Source organism: Electrona antarctica, assembly GCF_951216825.1.
Source record: "Electrona antarctica genome assembly, chromosome: 8".
Classification (NCBI taxonomy): Eukaryota; Metazoa; Chordata; class Actinopteri; order Myctophiformes; family Myctophidae; genus Electrona; species Electrona antarctica.
The window spans coordinates 56,203,396-56,222,565 of record NC_136789.1 but is presented as its reverse complement, the minus strand read 5'-3'; the positions used below and the strand labels follow the sequence as shown (position 1 = coordinate 56,222,565).

Sequence of the window (19,170 nt, the reverse complement as noted above, 5' to 3'; positions counted from 1 at the left end):
CGCTATAAGAACATTCTAGACAACAACCCTGACCCCACTAAAGAGAGTTTGTATGAGTGAGTACAACCCTAACCGCACTAAAGAGAGTTTGTATGAGTGAGTACAACCCTAACCGCACTAAAGAGAGTTTGTATGAGTGACTACAACCCTGACCGCACTAAAGAGAGTTTGTATGAGTGAGTACAACCCTGACCGCACTAAAGAGAGTTTGTATGAGTGACTACAACCCTGACCCCACTAAAGAGAGTTTGTATGAGTGAGTACAACCCTAACCGCACTAAAGAGAGTTTGTATGAGTGAGTACAACCCTAACCGCACTAAAGAGTTTGTATGAGTGAGTACAACCCTAACCGCACTAAAGAGTTTGTATGAGTGAGTACAACCCTGACCGCACTAAAGAGAGTTTGTATGAGTGAGTACAACCCTGACCGCACTAAAGAGAGTTTGTATGAGTGAGTACAACCCTGACCGCACTAAAGAGAGTTTGTATGAGTGAGTACAACCCTGACCGCACTAAAGAGAGTTTGTATGAGTGAGTACAACCCTGACCGCACTAAAGAGAGTTTGTATGAGTGAGTACAACCCTGACCGCACTAAAGAGAGTTTGTATGAGTGAGTACAACCCTGACCGCACTAAAGAGAGTTTGTATGAGTGAGTACAACCCTGACCGCACTAAAGAGAGTTTGTATGAGAGTACAACACAAAATGTCGACGATTTATTCTTTTTGTGGTTTGTTTGTTCTCGTGTGTCTCTCTCTCTCTCTCTCTCTCTCTCTCTCTCTCTCTCTCTCTCTCTCTCTCTCTCTCTCTCTCTCTCTCTCTCTCTCTCTCTCTCTCTCTCTCTCTCTCTCTCTCTCTCTCTCTCTCTCTCTCTCTCTCTCTCGCCCACCGCCAGCTACTTTGCTCAGATCCTGGAGGAGCACGGGCCCCTGGCGGCCGAGGACCCGCTGCTGGTGGGCGAGCTGGCCTACTTCCCCCCCGTGGCGCGGCAGCAGATCCAGGCGGCGGGCGGCCTGCGGCCCTTCCTTCTGGACTCGCTGTGCTTCGTGGCCGTGGGCCCGCTGAACGTGGGCCTCACCAAGCACGCCAGCGCCGCGCTGCTGCACAACGGTGGTGGTGGTGGCGGTGGCGCCGCCCTAGTGGACGGCCTGGGCGGCCTGGACGACCTGGACGTCATCGGGAACTCCCCTCCCTCCTCTGCCGCCGACTTCCTCCCAAGGTGGTAATAGTTTTATATTTATTAGAGTTTAGCTTTAGTTTGTTTGGACCTTTAACCCATTTTGACCTGAGATCAGATTCTAAAAATGTCTTCTATATCCTGAGAGTTTTCTGAAAAAGCTATGTTTCTATGTCAGTCGTTCTTCGATTTTTCAAAAATAGCAGACCTACAAGCTCGTAGCGCGCCACTCGGTGGCGTACTATGAGCTTGTAGATCTGCTATTTTTCAATAGCTAAAGCATAACATGATGCTAACACCAAAAGGGGTTCCCGCCCAAAATGGGTTAATAAAAAAAATGCAATTCAGTTAGTTTTAGTTCGTCTTCAGAGCTGGTTTGCTAGTTTGTATTCATTTTCTATTTTTGTGACGGCACTTGGTTTTAGTTTAGTTTTAGTGTTGGTTTTCGTTTTTTCGGCCCTTTTCAATCAACAAATAATTATGTCAGGTGTGGGAGTGAAAAGGGCCAGAGTCTTTGTCTTGTGAAATAAAAACTAAAGAAAATATGGCATTTAAATATAATAATACAAATATTCAGTTACAGATTAAGCTTATGAATAAAGTAACAAACGAAAACTAAGGGCATTTTGACAATCATTTCAGTTAGTTTTGTCGTTTTGTAAACGCAGTTTCAGTTAGTTATCCCTTTTCTTTTCCTGTGCTAGTTTTTAAATTTAGTTCAGTCAACGAAATCGTAGCCTGGGGTCCACCTACTGTATGCTTTTATGGCATAGGCAGCTCCCGGCAGGATCCACCGGGAGAATCTAGACGCAGCTGCGCGACATGAGACTAATTAATTAGAGCGACAGAGGCAACATACCAAAGCCTACACGAGTTGTGCAGTCGATGTGCTGTGATTGGCCAGTCGCTGTGATTGACAGCCTAACCTTAACAGTTTAAATGCCAGGGACGTTAAGACGAGCCCGATATCACTATGTACTGATTGCCAGGGACGTTAAGACGAGCAAAAAAATATATATATATATATACACCTTTTAATCTGGTGTGCAGGTTATGACATGCACATTACATGCACAATATAATTACATTTTCTTTCTTTTATTTATAATGGGAAAAGTGGCACCCAGGACCAAAACTGGTGTCCACCCCCTGGCACTTATTTAACCTCAGTAAAACTATACCTAACCCTAACCTTAGTAAACTTAACTTGCCCGGGAGCGTGGTTATAAGCACAACCCGTGTAGGAATTAGTATGTAGTGCGACAGAGAGAGAGATGAGTGTGTGTGTGTACGTGTGTGCGTCAATTTAACAAAGGTGCAGACGATCAGAAATCAGCAGAGAGTGATCGACGTTTGCACTACCGTTTGCCGAATTGAAGTGGACTCGGCCCCAGACTTTTTTTTTTCTTCTCCCATGGAAATAAAAACTTTTTTTTTCTCTCTCTTTGTTTCTCAATTAACTATGATAACCTTTGCTTCCTCCCCAGCCTCCCCAGTCCTTTTCTGTACGACGGCGTGCTCTCGCCGCTGGTGAGCGGCGAAGGGCGCGAGCTGGCCGCCTCGTACTGCGCCGCGGAGACGCAGCTTTTCTCCGCCAGCGACCTGGACCACGACCTGGACCTGTATGTGAGTCAGATGGACGACGGCGCCGTGTCCGAGGGCCCGCTCCCTACGGGGGAGAGCGCCTCCAAGACACCCGCGCGGAAACCGTCGGTCGTTCAGGTGGGTGCAGGGCGCGCAGGGATTTTTTTACAGCTGCTGTTGTAATTGTAACCCATTTAGGCCTGACGTCGAAAATGTCTTCTAAACCAGGGGTTCTCAACCCGTGGGTCGCGACCCCTCGGGGGGTCGCCAAATAATTTTAGGGGGTCCCCAAATTATTTTCAAAAAAAAAAAAGAAAAAATGATTTATTTTTAAATTTTATTTTCACTTTTTTTCAAAAATAGCAGATCTACAAGCTCATAGCACGCCACTCGGTGGCGCGCTATGAGCTTGTAGATCTGCTATTTTTCAATAGCTAAATTATAACAATGCTTAAAACACCAAAAGGGGTTCCCGCCCAAAATGGTTTAAGGTTATTGTAGCAGTCAATTTATATTGGGGCTGTGGGAGGGGGCGGGAACGTCCCGAGACGTTGCCAAAGCATTTCCGGGGGTCCCCGGCCAAAAACGTTGAGAACCCCTGTTCTAAACCATGACAGTTTTCTGAAATACCTATGTTTCTATATCGGTGGTGCTCAATATTTCATGTCAAGGAGCCCCAGAATTATCTATATTAGGCTTTCGCCCACCTACAGGCGACAGGTGCGTAGGAGAGGGTACGGCGCCCGACAATGAAAAAAGGAACAAACACCCGCACACTGTCTTCAAATGCAGTGACCAACTTAACAGCTTGTTTGCTGTTTAATAGCTAAAGTATGACATAATGGTTAAAAACACCAAAAAAGGGTTCCCTCCCAGAATGGGGTTTAATAGATGCTTTATGGTCTCTTTGACGGGTGGAAGCCTCAACCGCCAAAACTGTTCAAGGCCAAGGATTCAAATTCAAGAGCATCAAACGTAGCGGACCGACAAGCTTGTGCATCTGCTACGTGTTGATGCTTTCGTGTGAAGCTGTAGTGTGATCACGTACAGTTGGGTGCCACCGATATTGTCCCTTATCATTTGACCCATTTAGGCCTGACCTCAAAATTAAAAAAAAAATCCTTCTAAATCCTCAAAAATAGCAGATCTACAAGCTCGTAGCGCGCCACTCGGTGGCGCGCTATGAGCTTGTAGATCTGCTATTTTTCAATAGCTAAATTATAACCATGTTTAAAACACCAAAAGGGGTTCCCGCCCAAAATGGGTTAACTGTCCTTTTGCGCAGATCACGCAAACCTCAGCAAAAAGAAAAGGACAATATCGATGGCCTCCAACTGTATGGCGGTGGTTTTCACCCAGCGGTCTTTTGGTTCCAGGTGACCTCGCCTCACCAGGCTTTCCACCTCGGAGGAGAGCCTGGTCTCTGTTCCAAAAGTGCCGTATGATCCGGTCGGGGGCGGGTGATATTGTTGTGTCATGTCGTGGTGTTGTTTGGTAGTCCTCGGGCAGGAACAATAAAACGGAACTTCCTTTTCCCTCAAACCGGAAGAATAACAATAAAAGCTCTCGTTAGCCTGTAGCTTTTATTGAGAAAAATCGGTTTGAGGGGAAAAGGGAAGTTCCGGAAGATTGCCGACTACAAAACAATACTACAACATGACGTCGCGATATCATCCGCTCCCGACCGGTTCATGAACCCGAAATGGAATGGTGCCCAGGCTAGGGCATTCACTTCTAGTCATTTTTACTAGTTGCCTAGTTTACTAGTCGTTGTTTAACACCTTGAGGGCGCAAGGCGGAGATCACCGTCAAGTTCAAGTGCACGGTCAGTTGCCCGAGGCGGATATTGATAAAAACGACGGAGATTAATGATATCAAAACCGGTCGCATCGCACCACAGCCTAGGAGCGCTTGTTGCCCAATCCTCGGTGTTGCACAACAGTGACACGTCATCGAAAATGTCCCCTGCCTGTTTAGCGGACGACAACGAAAATCTTAAAACGTTCATAACTCGCGATCTAAATCATCCCGTCTAATTATGAAAAAAGATCCTGTGTTAGACGGCGCTCCGCGGTCCAGTCGCTAGTCGCGATAGATTTATTCTTACCTCCCGTTGTCGATCGACTCTAGAGTGGTGTGGCTATTGTTAGCTGCTACACACACATTCACAACAACTTCCGGTCCGCCGGTAAAAGTGGTCCGGGCGCTATAAATGATGGGCACATTTTATTAATGGATTAAATAGGCCCGACCGAGCCCTCAAGGTGTTAACTACCTATTATGTAAAAAATAAAAATCTTTTTTTTTTTAAATAATTATTTGTACATTTAAAAACTGTGTACATTGGTGACTATAACTATAATCTACCTGATCTTGAGGCCTACAAAATCGGGGAAAAAAATAAAAAATATATATTTTTCTTTTTTTTTTCCTTATCAACTAGTCAACTAGTACCAACAAGGTCGACTAGTGGATTTACTAGTAAACTAGTGGACTAGTTGCTTAATGCCCTAGCCCAGGCCAGGCTCCAGGTGGTCCCCATCTAAATGATGGAGAGTTGGTAACCAAATGCACCCTTCTAGATCTCCTAGAGAAGAGCTTTCAGCACCACGACGACGGCGACGATGCTGCACTCTCATGTAGAGATTTACAAAGTGTTCTGAATGATTTTGCTTCTGTGTTTTTTGTTTGTTTTTTTGTTCTTCTTCTTATAGGTTAAGAGGGCAGTAGCGGTCAATACAGAAAAACTTGAGCCTCTTGAAGTCGTGAATAACGTGAGTTCCATGTCGTTGCATTGTAATTCTTCTTAACCCATTTAGGCCTGACGTTGAAAAAAAAAAAAAACGTTTGCTCTGAAAGAATATATATTCAAAGATTTGTGCCGCATTTTCACGATTTTTTTCAAAAAATAGCAGACCTACAAGCTCGTAGCGCGCCACTCGGTGGCGCGCTATGAGCTTGTAGATCTGCTATTTTCCAATAGCTAAAGTATAACAGAATGCTTGAAACACCAAAATGCGTTCCCGCCCAAAAGTGGGTTAATGCAATTCAGTAGTGGAAGAAGTACTCTGGTTTTACTTAGGAGAAAGTAGCAATACCACTATAAGATATGCATTTGCTTATTGTAGCACGTTGAGATTTTCACGAATGTAAAGCGCATTACAAATCTATTATAATTACCACTATGTAGAACAAGAAATTCACTGTTACATAGCCGCACCTCTGACTCCTCTGTTTGACCAGCATGGCACAAGAGCCTTCATTAGCATCATCGGTAACACCTGTGAAGGAAATGGGGAAGGGGCGCGGAAGTAGGAAGAGTTATTGACCATATTCACGTGGTGGCAGGGGTGGCATTTCGTTAACTTAATCTCAAGACGGGCCACCGTGTGAATATGGTCTGTGTGTTCCTTTGATCCACCTTCCAGGGCGAGATCAATAAGATGGAGAAGAGCCAGAGGGACCTGGAGAAACACATCCATGCCATAAAGTCCAGCCATGACCGGTTCAAAGCAAGGCGCGGAGCGGCCATCGCTATCCTGCGAGACGAGTACGCTGAGATGAGTGCCAACACACAGGTAGGTGGCTGTGTTAACTCAACAACCTCACCAAAGGGTCACATCCGGGGATAAAGCGGATGTGACACCACCTCCCCGTTCCGGCTACATCGTCGACTTTGCCCTAATATAAATCGAATTAACCGAAGCCTATATAGCTCGTTGCTTAGCAGAAATGGAAAGTCAGTTTAATTTGTCGACAAAAAGTGTGAGTGCGTGCAACACCCGAACATACAATGTATTTTTAGTGCTACATAATCTTTTCTCCACTAGTCCCGCCCTAACATTTTAGTTTAGTTATTATTGGCAGAACTGTCAATATATTTATTCTTTGTTTTAGACTTTTAGTCCTCATAGCTTAGTTTTTATTTAGTTTTCGTCGGTGAAAAACGGTAGTCGACGAACGTTTTCTTTTTGGTTTTGTTCAGAGTTTCAGTTGACGAAATGAGGTGTGTGTGTGTGTGTGTGTGTGTGTGTGTGTGTGTGTGTGTGTGTGTGTGTGTGTGTGTGTGTGTGTGTGTGTGTGTGTGTGTGTGTGTGTGTGTGTGTGTGTGTGTGTGTGTGTGTGTGTGTGTGTGTGTGTGTGTGTGTGTGTGTGTGTGTGTGTGTGTGTGTGTGTGTGTGTGTGTGTGTGTGTGTGTGTGCAGGTGATGAACAAAGAGCTGGCGCTGTTCCAGCAGAAACTGGAGGACGAGGTGAAGCGGGACCAGCGAGAGAAGAAGGAGAACCAGGAGGCCCTCAAGGCCCTGAAGTTGGAGATCAAAGCACTGGCCGAGGCGCAGGACAGGTGACTACTGACGAGACCAGTGGTTTTCAACCCTTTTTCATATCCAGGCCCAACTGGCCCATTGTTGACCCATTTAGGCCTGACCTCGAAATTTAAAAAAAAATCTTCTAAATCCTCCAGTTTTCTGAAATAAATATTTTCATGATTTTTCAAAAATAGCAGACCTACAAGCTCGTAGCGCGCCACTCGGTGGCGCGCTATGAGCTTGTAGATCTGCTATTTTTCAATAGCTAAATTATAACATGTTTAAAACACCAAAAGGGGTTCCCGCCCAAAATGGGTTTATTGGGCATTTGAGTTAGCCTCTCGGACCCAAAACTAAAGAATATGTACACATCTCCGTCCTGTTGTTGTTGGTACCATTGGGAGAGATAACAGGCAAACGTTGATCAAAATAACAATTCTTCCACATTCTCTAATTGTGTACACTTCTTGTAAATGAACTGATGCAGATGTTTAACCCATTTTGGGCGGGAACCCCTTTTGGTGTTTTGCTTTAGCTATTGAAAAATAGCAGATCTACAAGCTCATAGCGCGCCACGAGTGCCGCGCTACGACCTTGTAGGTCTGCTATTTTTGAAAAATCGAAGAACGACTGACATAGAAACATAGCTTATTCAGAAAACTGTCAGGATGTAGAAGACATTTTTAGAATCTGATCTCAGGTCAAAATGGGTTAACAATAATTTAAATTTGTTAAGTGTAAAATAAAACCATTTGGTTACCGACTCTCCATTATTTAGCTGTGGACCACCTGGAACCCCCCCAAGGACCACTGGTTGAAAACCACTGAACTAGACGTTTAGCGCAACCCGTGGCTCTCGGATGTCTTGGCTGGGGATGGGACAATGATCGCTGTTATCGTTTATCGTGATTGAAAAGAAACGCTGACAATAATCCCTCCGTCACGCACTAGTTGTGAACTAATAATTCGGCTCTGAATGTGTCTGGGGGGGTGGGGGGGGGGCCTTACAGAGTAAAAGCAGCCATATCTGCGCGGCACTCCGAGCTGTTATTTTGAAAGAAATCCCGGCGCTGATCGTGTCAAGTGATCCCGAAGTGTCCGAGCAGACGTGAGAATCTGCGGAACTCCCGCTTTTTTGTAAACCGCTTATTGAATCTGGCCCATTGTCCCTTTGGCAGGCCGTCCCAGATTTATTTCTCTCGCTGAACCGACCAGCTCCTGAAACCACGTGTTTTTTGTGAATGTTTTAAAACCCATTTTGGGGCGGGAACCCCTTTTGGCGTTAGCACTATGTTATGCTTTAGCTATTGAAAAATAGATCTACAAGCTTGTAGATCTACAAGCTTGTAGCAGATCTACAAGCTTGTAGGTCTGACATAGAGACATAGCTTTTTCAGAAAACTGTCATGATTTTCAAGACATTTTGTAGAAGCTTTTCTCGGGTCTAAATGGGCGAATGGGTTAAATGACGAAACCTTATGATGGCGTATGTTTAGTTAGAGTTTGGAACAGTGGGTTGGGCACTGTATCCAGTTTGTTGCTGCTGGACACAGAACAACAGCTCAAAAGAATAAAAAGTCAGCGTGCAAGTGTTTTTAACGGAGCCTAATCTCTTTGTGTCACACAGCATCAAGAGAAGCTTCAGAGAGAAGGGCCTCGGCTATGACAGTCAGCTGGAGCGATTCCTGGAACTAAGGTAAGTGTAGGTACATGGGGACCAGTGTCGTTTTCGTCGACTACAACTAAGACGAAAACTGTCCGACTACCTTTTTCCCACTGACTAAATGGAAACTAAATAAAAACTAAGCTATGGTGACTAAAACTAAGACTAAATATACTGACAATTTCGTCAACAAATAAAAACTAGGCTAAAATGTTAGGAAGGGACTATAGTGGACAAGAGATCCACTATAAGTCATTTTACAATAGTTGCATGCTGAAAATAGCCGATCTACAAGCTCACAACGCGTCGCAGCGCGACGCGTTGTGAGCTTGTAGATCGGCTATTTTCAGCAAGTGTAAAATCAGTCATTAAACGGCATCAAGACCCACCAAAATACATTTCACTCGACTAAATCAACTGTAGATTTAGTCGACTAAAATCTCATGATATTTAGTCAATTAAAACTAGACTAACACTAAAACATTCCAAGTGACTAAACTGTGACTAAAACTAAATAAACTATTCAAGAGACTATGACTAAATCAAAATTTGCTGCCAAAAACAACACTGCATGGGACACCGCTGCGCAAATGAGGCCAGCGATGACAAAAACAACACTGCATGGGACAGCGCTGCGCAAATGAGGCCAGCTGATGACAAAAACAACACTGCATGGGACACCGCTGCGCAAATGAGGCCAGCTGATGACAAAAACAACACTGCATGGGACACCGCTGCGCAAATGAGGCCAGCTGATGACAAAAACCGTGCAAAATGTTCCCCTCCGTTTTGGTCAGTTACATTTGTGACCACATTTGACTGAGAGACTGCCATTGGATTTTTTAGATTTTTTGTTTTTTCATGTCATGAAAGCAGGGAATCATAGCTTCAAATTGACATATTGGTTGTTCAGTTTGACCCACCAGTTTTGGAGATATGGCTTATAGGGTAATGTCTTGCAGAAAACAGCGAGTTGAGAAAACAGGCTTGAAAGGTTCACTTCTGTGGTCTCTAACATTACACCTAGCTACATGTTTAAGCATGTATTTCATATTTACATGTCTATTTCAGCTCTGACACTTATTTCAGACATGCTCTAGTATGTGAAGAGTCTGCCTGTGCTATTAACTCATTTTGGAAAAAAAAAAAAAAGTTTTTCTCCTATGGTGAAAAGCTGGAATGTGCGCGATGGCAGGCTCTCAGTCAAATCTGGTCACATTTGTTCAGAAATGTTTGCAGCAGTTTGCCGTGGCAAATCGAAACATTACACAAACGGATCGGTACCCAGTCGAATCCCATTTCAATCTGATTTATTTCTCAAATCCGATCTTTTGGCCCGACTGTTCAGCGTTCACACTGCATTTGCGGATCGGATCCGTCACAGATCTGTGTCTTCAGACTGTCACCAAATCCAGCTTGAATCATACGTGTTCCACATCCAGATTGGAATCTGATTTGTTTAAATAAGTCTACTCTAAACACAAACGAGTCACACGGAATCTGACTTGGATCGGGTTACTGGCTGCGTTCAGACTGAGACGACTGAATGTGGCTCAAGTCGCATTTGTAAAAATCCGATTCCATGTGACTTGTTTGTGTTTAAATACGTATTTATTCCAATCTGGATGTGGTACAGATCCGATACCAGGCTGGATTTGGCTGCCAGTGTAAATGGGGCCTCACACAATAATGACACACGGCAACGACATCAGATGGTGAGCGTGTGCTGTTGTCTCCACAGTAACCAGTCGGCAGCTGAGAAGATGAGCCTGGAGGACGAGATCAGGAGATGCAAGGAGCTGTGTGCCAAAGCCGGCAGGAGGTCCCAGGCAGCTCAGGTCTGCATCTGTGCTCCCTTTAACTTTGACCTCACTTATAGACACCAACGTGAGCTCCAATCCGCGAGACATGGCCAAAGGATTTTCGGTGGTCTCCCCAGCCCCAAAAGGTTGACAACCCCTGCTCTCAACGGTTTTTGGCCGTGGACCCCGGAAATGCTTTGGCAATGTCTCGGGACCCCCTCCCCACCCCCAATACTGAAATCCCTAATCATTAGGGAAGGTGTATGCATGTACTATGTAAACTCTTCATTTCCATTTTCCAGCCATTCAGTTTTTGGGGACCCCCCCCCCCCCCCCCAAATAATTTGGCGCCCCCCCTCCGACCCAAGGCTTGAGAACCCCTGCTCCAGAGCACCAGTGCTCTAGAGGTCGGGACCCATGTGTGTGGGTCACAGACTAATTGTTATAGGTCACGACTCAAGTAAAAATCCCAGTTTCTTTTCCTACATTACATACATATTTTATAACACACACACACACACACACACACACACACACACACACACACAGACACAGAGCACCAGACTTAAACTGCACCTGTGTTTGGTCCACCAGCTGTCTAACTTGGAGAACCAACGGGACCAGGCCTTGCATGACCTCTACAGGTCCCGGTCGGATGCCAAAGCCATCCTGGCCAAGCTGGAGGAGGTGGCGCCCAGGTAGGTCCAGGGAATGGCCAAAAGCTATGCTTGAAGACTTGAAAGTGTTTTGTGCCAACAGAGTAACACTATCCGGCTTCTAACGATTCTACCTGCACGCGCACACACACACACACACACACACACACACACACACACACACACACTGCTACCTACTGTCCTGTATTTGGTTCCGTTTGTATACGTTGAGAAGTAGGAGGCCGCTCAACTCTTAGCCATGATGCAAAAGGTGTATTTAACAGATATGCAGGGAACCAACGTTTCGACAATGGTCTCCTCCTTTTGAACATTATTATTAAAAAAAATCCCCCGATTTTGTAACCCATTTTTTTCACCCAGTGTCAATTATCTAATCCGCCAACATGGGGAGAGCAATGGACTGACCTCATGCGTCCTTCAATGCATGAGGAGTCCAAGCCACTTCTTTTTCCCCTACCCTTAGTAGCATTATTACCTGCCGTGGTCGGCGCCTTAGTAACACTGTCTGGTGTGCGCTCGCTCCCTTGCGACCGGCTTGCAATACGCACCAGTTCCATTCACACCGCTCTGTGGCGTTCTGATCTCTTCCAGGTTCCCCCCTCAAGTTTTGAACGTTCCGAGAGGCAACTGGAGAGCCTGTGTTCAAGAGGCCGAGGACAAGATCTCCAACGTTGAGGTACAGTCGATCATGACACCCTTAGCAGTCTAGAATCATCACTCGCAGCAGCTAGACACTACAACACCATTCGTCGCTCACAGACGCACTGCCACTGGGGATCCCTTAGGATTTTAACAAGAAGCCTATCTCACAGAATTTCCCCGCCCCCCTTAATACGCCCCCTTTTGGGGTTAGTGGTGATAGCGTGACGTCACTCCATAGACGCTACATGTTAACAGAGGTAATTTAAGAAGTCTACAACTTTTGTTTTCTCAAGGTAAGGTTTGTTCTATCTGTTCGAGCTGATTTACCATCTTGTTTGCTTCATAATAATATTGGTCTGTCACATTTTTACATTAGAAAATGTACTTAGATTCTCCAGAGAAAAAAACGTGTAAATGCTCATGTTAAAGACACCACTATTTACCGGAAGTGGGAGTGGAAAGCGGGCTGTGAGATAGGCCTATTCCCATTCCGGTTCCCTTCAACGGTTCCAATAGGCCCACGGGTTTACAGGTGGACCCGTTTCCGGTTCTGTAACTCTTGAGAGTGTACACATGGAACCCAATGGACCCGTGAGGGTTCCATTTGTACGCTCTCGGAGTTCTGGTGGTCCTTGAATTGAAAAGGTTGAGAGGACCCACCCGGGGTTGTGTACATAGCAGACGTGAAGCCCACATACAGTTGGAGGCCATCGATATTGTCCTTTTCTTTTTGCTGAGGTTTGCGTGATCTGCGCAAAAGGACAGTTAACCCATTTTGGGGGCGGGAACCCCTTTTGGTGTTTTAAACATTATGTTATAATTTAGCTATTGAAAAATAGCAGATCTACCAGCTCGTAGCGCGCCACTCGGTGGCGCGCTACGAGCTTGTAGGTCTGCTATTTTTGAAAAATCGTGAAAATATTTATTTCAGAAAACGGGAGGATTTAGAAGGATTTTTTTTTAATTTTGAGGTCAGGCCTAAATGGGTCAAATGATAAGGGACAATATCGGTGGCACCCAACTGTACCAGCTCTGATTGATGCCACATCGCCGTTGTGAGCTTGTAGATCTGCTGCTTTTTGGCTTTAGGCTTACAGCAAAAAAAAAAGAACATTTTAACATGGAATTCATAAAAGTGTCGTCCTCGCAAGTATAGTAATACAATCCTGTGTTCTACAGGCTTTAGTTCCGACATACTATTATTGGTCCGACTGTCATTAGAATGACAACCTACCTCAAACCCTAACCAGTAACCATAACCGCAGGCACGGAGCAGGCATGTTCGCCAACCTTAACGCATGTTCGCCAACCTTAATCTGGTCGCCAACTTTAACGCGTGTTCGCCAACCTTAATCCGATAGTTGTTTCCGCATGTCGCTCCTATGGTGTCGGATAAGCGTGCGCAACCCATCCTCTCTGTGTGTGTGTGTGTGTGTGTGTGTGTGTGTGTGTGTGTGTGTGTGTGTAGTCTCAGTACCAGGTGCAGATGGAACAGGTGAAGAAGGGCATAAGGCTGGGATCTCTGCCTTCGATCAGCGTCCCCAGCGCTCCCCAGACACCAGTTGTACCGGTAAGAGTGATTGATTGAATACTTGTACGTACTATTAACCCATTTAGACCTGAGGCGATTCTACAAATGTCTCCTAAATCCTGACGGGTTTCTGAAAAACCCTATGTTTCTATGTCGGTGGTTTTCAAACATGTTCATGTCAAGGACCCCCAAAAATATATGTAATTGGCCCCCGACCCCCATCTGAAAATATGTCGTTCCAGGGACAAACCCCCCCCCCCCCCACCCCACCCCCCTGCAGAAGCAAAGATTTGAGTTAAAAACGTTCATTCTGAAAGAATATATATTCAAAGATTTGCACTACATTTTCGCGATTTTTCAATAGCTAAAGTATAACATAATGCTTAACACGAGGCCTGCCAGGAACATAGACAATTAGACACGTAGAATAGCGTACGGTGCCACACCCGGAAAAGCCGTTTTAACAGCGATGTATTATTTAATGCATGTTTTAATACGATCGTATTAAAAGCTACCGTTCGTTAGCTCTGTTATGCTTCTGAGCCAATGGCCGCGGCCATTTTGAAGATGCGCGCGCATCCACTTACATTGCCTGCTCTGTTTTCAGACGGCTTTACCTCTGTAACAACATATTTTCGATCGGCGGCAAATTCCATTATAGTTTTTGGGGTCCTTGACATGAAAATGTTTTTGAAGAAAACGTAGGTTTTATTCCGAAATCATGATTTAGAAGACATTTGTTGAATCTGGTCTCTTAACCCATTTTGGGCAGGAACCCGTTTTGGTGTTAGCATTATGTTATGCTTTAGCTATTGAAAAATAGCAGATCTACAAGCTCGTAGCGCGCTACGAGCTTGTAGGTCTGCTATTTTTGAAAAATAGATGAACGACTGACATAGAAACATAGCTTTTTCAGAAAACTGTCATGATTTTGAAGACATTTTGTAGAATCTTTTCTCAGGTCTAAATGGGTGAATGGGTTAAATGACGAAACCTTAACACTCCCGTGTGTGTGTGTGTGTGTGTGTGTGTGTGGCAGATGTTCCTGTCGGTCCACCAGCTGCCCCAGAGCCCTCCGTCGTCACAGAGCCCCTACGACGGGCCCCAGGCGGCGCGGGGCCCCGCGGGGCCCAGCCACCAGGGCCCCCACACACACGGCCACCCCGAGGCGGCGGCGGCCGGGGCCTCTCCACCGCCGGGAGCCGCCGGGCCCCAGGCCAAGACCCTGGAATCCCAACAACCCCCGACTGTGTTTGAGCGCGTTCTGGAGCACCTGTCCAGTGTTTTCCCCGACTACACGAGGTGAACACCACGCAACACTTACACACTCAACACTCACAACCATTCTTTTTATATATATTTAATTTTAGGCCATTTTAGCATAGTACATTGACTGGCGAAGCGTCCGTGTGGTTTCATTTCCGATTAGGGATGCAAATTATCGATAAATTCAGTCATTGATATAGTTGATAACCTTACCGATGGATTAATCGATTACCTTTCTGTCATCGTGGTAAGCTCATATTTCACGTTTAATTTAATCTGATCATCTCTTAATGTCAATTAATGGATTTTCCTGGTCCCTATTTCCGAGAGAGCCTGCCGCCATACTGAACACGCGTAAAGCATCTTAATGTGCGTGTTGTTTCCCAGGCTGGACTTGATCAAGTTTGTCCAGGAGTTCCGTGTGATGAACGGCAGACAACTGAACAGCATGGCCTTCCAGGACGTGGCCAGTGGAGTGACACAGATCATCCTGGACCACCAGGTACACCCTCCACTGACTCCTTTAGACCCATGTAGACCTACGTGCGATTCTACAAAATGTCTTCTAAATCATGACGGTTTTCAGAAAAACCTGTGGTTTCTATATCGGTGGTGCTCAAACGATTTCATGTCAAGGATCCCCAAAAATATATGAAATTGACCGCCGAGTCGCAGACACCCATCTGAAAATATGTTTCAGATGGGTGTTCCAGAAGCAAAGATTTGAGTTAAAAACGTTCGTATGTTCCAAAAAATATGGATCTAATTTTAGGTATTATTTAGTGCCAAGTGTTTGTTAATACTTTTTTGTTGTAACTTGTACTACTTGCACAACCTGTCTTGTAGATCACCATACTACAGTGTCACTCAAAAGTAGCAAAAATAGTTGAAATACGGCAATCGATTTACGGGAAGAAAAAAAAAAAACATAACTAAAAGTTGAAATATGGACATGATAACGTGGGCCAAACCAAATACAAAGTTTGTGTTATCCCATTGAGACCTGAGACCAGATTTAATGTCTTATAAATCATGACGGTTTTCTGAAAAACCTTTGTTTCTATGTCAGTGGTGCTCAGAGTATTTCAATGTCAAGGACCCCAATAGGCACCCAATAGGCAGCCGAGAAAAAACGGTTGCTGTGAAACAATATATATTTGCACACACTTTCACGATAAAAAAGAAAAATCAGTGCTGCGCTACGAGCTTGTAGATCTGATATTATTTCAATAGCTAAAGTTCAAAATAATGGTTAAAGTGGTTAACCCATTTTGGGCGGGAACCCCTTTTGGTATTTTAAACATTATGTTATAATTTAGCTATTGAAAAATAGCAGATCTACAAGCTCATAGCGCGCCACTCGGTGGCGCGCTATGAGCTTGTAGATCTGCTATTTTGGCGCGCTACGAGCTTGTAGGTCTGCTATTTTTGTATTTTTCTAAGCTGGGCATTGGTGCCGTGACATGTTCTGTTGTGTTTCCAGGAGCAGGTGAACAACGGAGCCAGCAGCAGCAACAGGTCCACCCCACAGCGCAGTGGGACTCCCGTGGCCGCTCCTGGGCCCGCGCCGGTTCCTGTCTGGCAGACCCTGGGAGGCAACCGACCCTCCCATGCTGTGAGTGGTCCCATCTAAACGTACCCATGAAGGCCAAATACGTTGCCATGCAATTGTGAATGCAGTTAACCCATTTTGACCTGAGATCAGATTCAAAAAATGTCTTATACATCCTGACAGTTTTCTGAAAAAGCTATGTCTCTGTCAGTCGTTCTTCGGTTTTTCAAAAATAGCAGATCTACAAGCTCGTAGCGCGCCACTCGGTGGTGCGCTATGAGCTTGTAGATCTGCTATTTTTGGGTTTCCGGCCGGTTCCGGCGTGCCGCGTCCGAAACGGTTGAGAAATGACAGAGTTACCGTGTGGCGGTCCCTCTACTGTACTGTACTGTCACTGTAATGTACTGGCACCCCCGAAAGCATCATATATACAGTTAACACTTTAATTGCCCGGAACTATTTAATCCATTACATTCATGCGCCCAGTCGATTTATAAACACGGACGCCTTTTCCGGACGGACCGGCCGGAAGTTCATGATGTTGTGTAGCAGCTAACAATAGCCACAGCACTTTAGAGTCGATCGACAACAACGGGAGACAAGAATAAATCTATCGAGACTAGCGACTGGACCGCGGAGCGCCGTCTAACACAGGATTTTTTCCCCAGAAAAAGACGGGATGATTTAGATCGCGATTTATGAACGTTTTAAGATTTTCGTTTTCATCAGCTAAACAGAGGAGGGAGTTTTTTGATGACGTCTCACTCTTGCGCGTCACCGAGGAGAGCCCAGCAGTTCTCGTATCAATAAACTTCGTCTTTAGGACAATACTTCGTCCTGAGCACCGGGCGTTACTAATAGAAAGGACAAAGAACTTCGTCCTGGGCGATGGGAGTGTTAATACGTGCGTGTGTGTTTGTGTGTGCGTTAGGTTGCGCACAGATGGTGAAAAACAACCATGCTGTTTTCGTGCTCCTACCCAGACACCCAGCCACCCACCCACACACATAGCTCCGTAAGGGAGTGGTTGCACCACTCAAAAAGCAAACGTTGTTACATTTGACGAGTTGACGCTTCAACAGTAGTATGAAAGACTAAATTCTCGTGTGTGTTGTGTGTCCAGCTGAACGTGGATGATCCGTGCATCATCTGTCATGATGAGATGACTGCAGGCGATGTGTGTGTGCTGGATTGCAGACACAGCTTCCACAAAGAGGTGAGGAACAAACTGACTCATTGTTCAGTGCTGTATATGTGACCGTTAATGTGACCTCAAAACCCTAAGAACTAATATGAATACAGCAAACTTTGCATTTCGTCTCATAATTTTAAGAGTTATCACTTGCATTCTCTGTTGTCTTAACGATCTGTCTTTTCTCTCTCCATCTAAATAGAGCACTAAGTCGATCATTCTTTCTTTTCTCTCTCCATCTAAATGGAGCACTAAGTCGATCTTTCTTTCTTTTCTCTCTCCATCTAAATAGAGCACTAAGTCGATCATTCTTTCTTTTCTCTCTCCATCTAAATAGAGCACTAAGTCGACCTTTCTTTTCTCTCTCCGTCTGAACAGTGCATTAAGTCTATCTTTCTTTTCTCTCTCCATCAGAACAGTGCATTAAGTCTATCTTTCTTTTCTCTCTCCATCAGAACAGTGCATTAAGTCTATCTTTCTTTTCTCTCTCCATCAGAACAGTGCATTAAGTCGACCTTTCTTTTCTCTCTCCATCAGAACAGTGCATTAAGTCTATCTTTCTTTTCTCTCTCCATCAGAACAGTGCATTAAGTCTATCTTTCTTTTCTCTCTCCATCAGAACAGTGCATTAAGTCTATCTTTCTTTTCTCTCTCCATCAGAACAGTGCATTAAGTCTATCTTTCTTTTCTCTCTCCATCAGAACAGTGCATTAAGTCTATCTTTCTTTTCTCTCTCCATCAGAACAGTGCATTAAGTCTATCTTTCTTTTCTCTCTCCATCAGAACAGTGCATTAAGTCTATCTTTCTTTTCTCTCTCCATCAGAACAGTGCATTAAGTCTATCTTTCTTTTCTCTCTCCATCAGAACAGTGCATTAAGTCTATCTTTCTTTTCTCTCTCCATCAGAACAGTGCATTAAGTCTATCTTTCTTTTCTCTCTCCATCAGAACAGTGCATTAAGTCTATCTTTCTTTTCTCTCTCCATCAGAACAGTGCATTAAGTCTATCTTTCTTTTCTCTCTCCATCAGAACAGTGCATTAAGTCTATCTTTCTTTTCTCTCTCCATCAGAACAGTGCATTAAGTCGACCATTCTTTTCTCTCTCCATCAGAACAGTGCATTAAGTCTATCTTTCTTTTCTCTCTCCATCAGAACAGTGCATTAAGTCTATCTTTCTTTTCTCTCTCCATCAGAACAGTGCATTAAGTCGACCATTCTTTTCTCTCTCCATCAGAACAGTGCATTAAGTCGACCATTCTTTTCTCTCTCCATCAGAACAGTGCATTAAGTCGACCATTCTTTTCTCTCTCCATCAGAACAGTGCATTAAGTCGACCATTCTTTTCTCTCTCCATCAGAACAGTGCATTAAGTCGACCATTCTTTTCTCTCTCCATCAGAACAGTGCATTAAGTCGACCATTCTTTTCTCTCTCCATCAGAACAGTGCATTAAGTCGACCATTCTTTTCTCTCTCCATCAGAACAGTGCATTAAGTCTATCTTTCTTCCTTTCTCTCCGTCTGAACAGTGCATTAAGTCGTGGCTCAGAGAGCAGAGCACGTGCCCGACGTGCAGGGAGCACGCCGTGCTTCCCGAAGACTTCCCCATGCTTCCTGCCGCTGGCAGAATGATGCGCCGAGACCCCCACCCCTCCGCCAACCTCTCCTAACGTCTGAGACGCCGCCACCCCTCCGCCAACCTCTCCTAATGTGTGAGGCCCCTGCAAACACCTCTTAATGTCCTTCTGAGAGACTCCCACCCCTCCGCCAACCTCT

General features: G+C 44.9%; 1 protein-coding gene across 1 annotated transcript in view; it reads left to right on the top strand.

The window, feature by feature from the left end:
• Nucleotides 1-19,170, top strand: part of ttc3 (tetratricopeptide repeat domain 3) — a 64,432-nt gene extending 45,262 nt beyond the window's left edge. The window contains exons 33-48 of the mRNA XM_079508491.1: nt 19-56; nt 897-1,220; nt 2,666-2,900; nt 5,477-5,536; nt 6,191-6,340; nt 6,967-7,106; nt 8,699-8,767; nt 10,476-10,572; nt 11,131-11,234; nt 11,805-11,889; nt 13,324-13,425; nt 14,426-14,688; nt 15,040-15,154; nt 16,136-16,267; nt 17,328-17,420; nt 18,924-19,170. Coding sequence (XP_079364617.1) covers nt 19-56; nt 897-1,220; nt 2,666-2,900; nt 5,477-5,536; nt 6,191-6,340; nt 6,967-7,106; nt 8,699-8,767; nt 10,476-10,572; nt 11,131-11,234; nt 11,805-11,889; nt 13,324-13,425; nt 14,426-14,688; nt 15,040-15,154; nt 16,136-16,267; nt 17,328-17,420; nt 18,924-19,064 — 2,148 coding nt within the window. The 3' untranslated portion in view covers nt 19,065-19,170. The remainder of the gene's footprint in view (nt 1-18; nt 57-896; nt 1,221-2,665; nt 2,901-5,476; nt 5,537-6,190; nt 6,341-6,966; nt 7,107-8,698; nt 8,768-10,475; nt 10,573-11,130; nt 11,235-11,804; nt 11,890-13,323; nt 13,426-14,425; nt 14,689-15,039; nt 15,155-16,135; nt 16,268-17,327; nt 17,421-18,923) is intronic.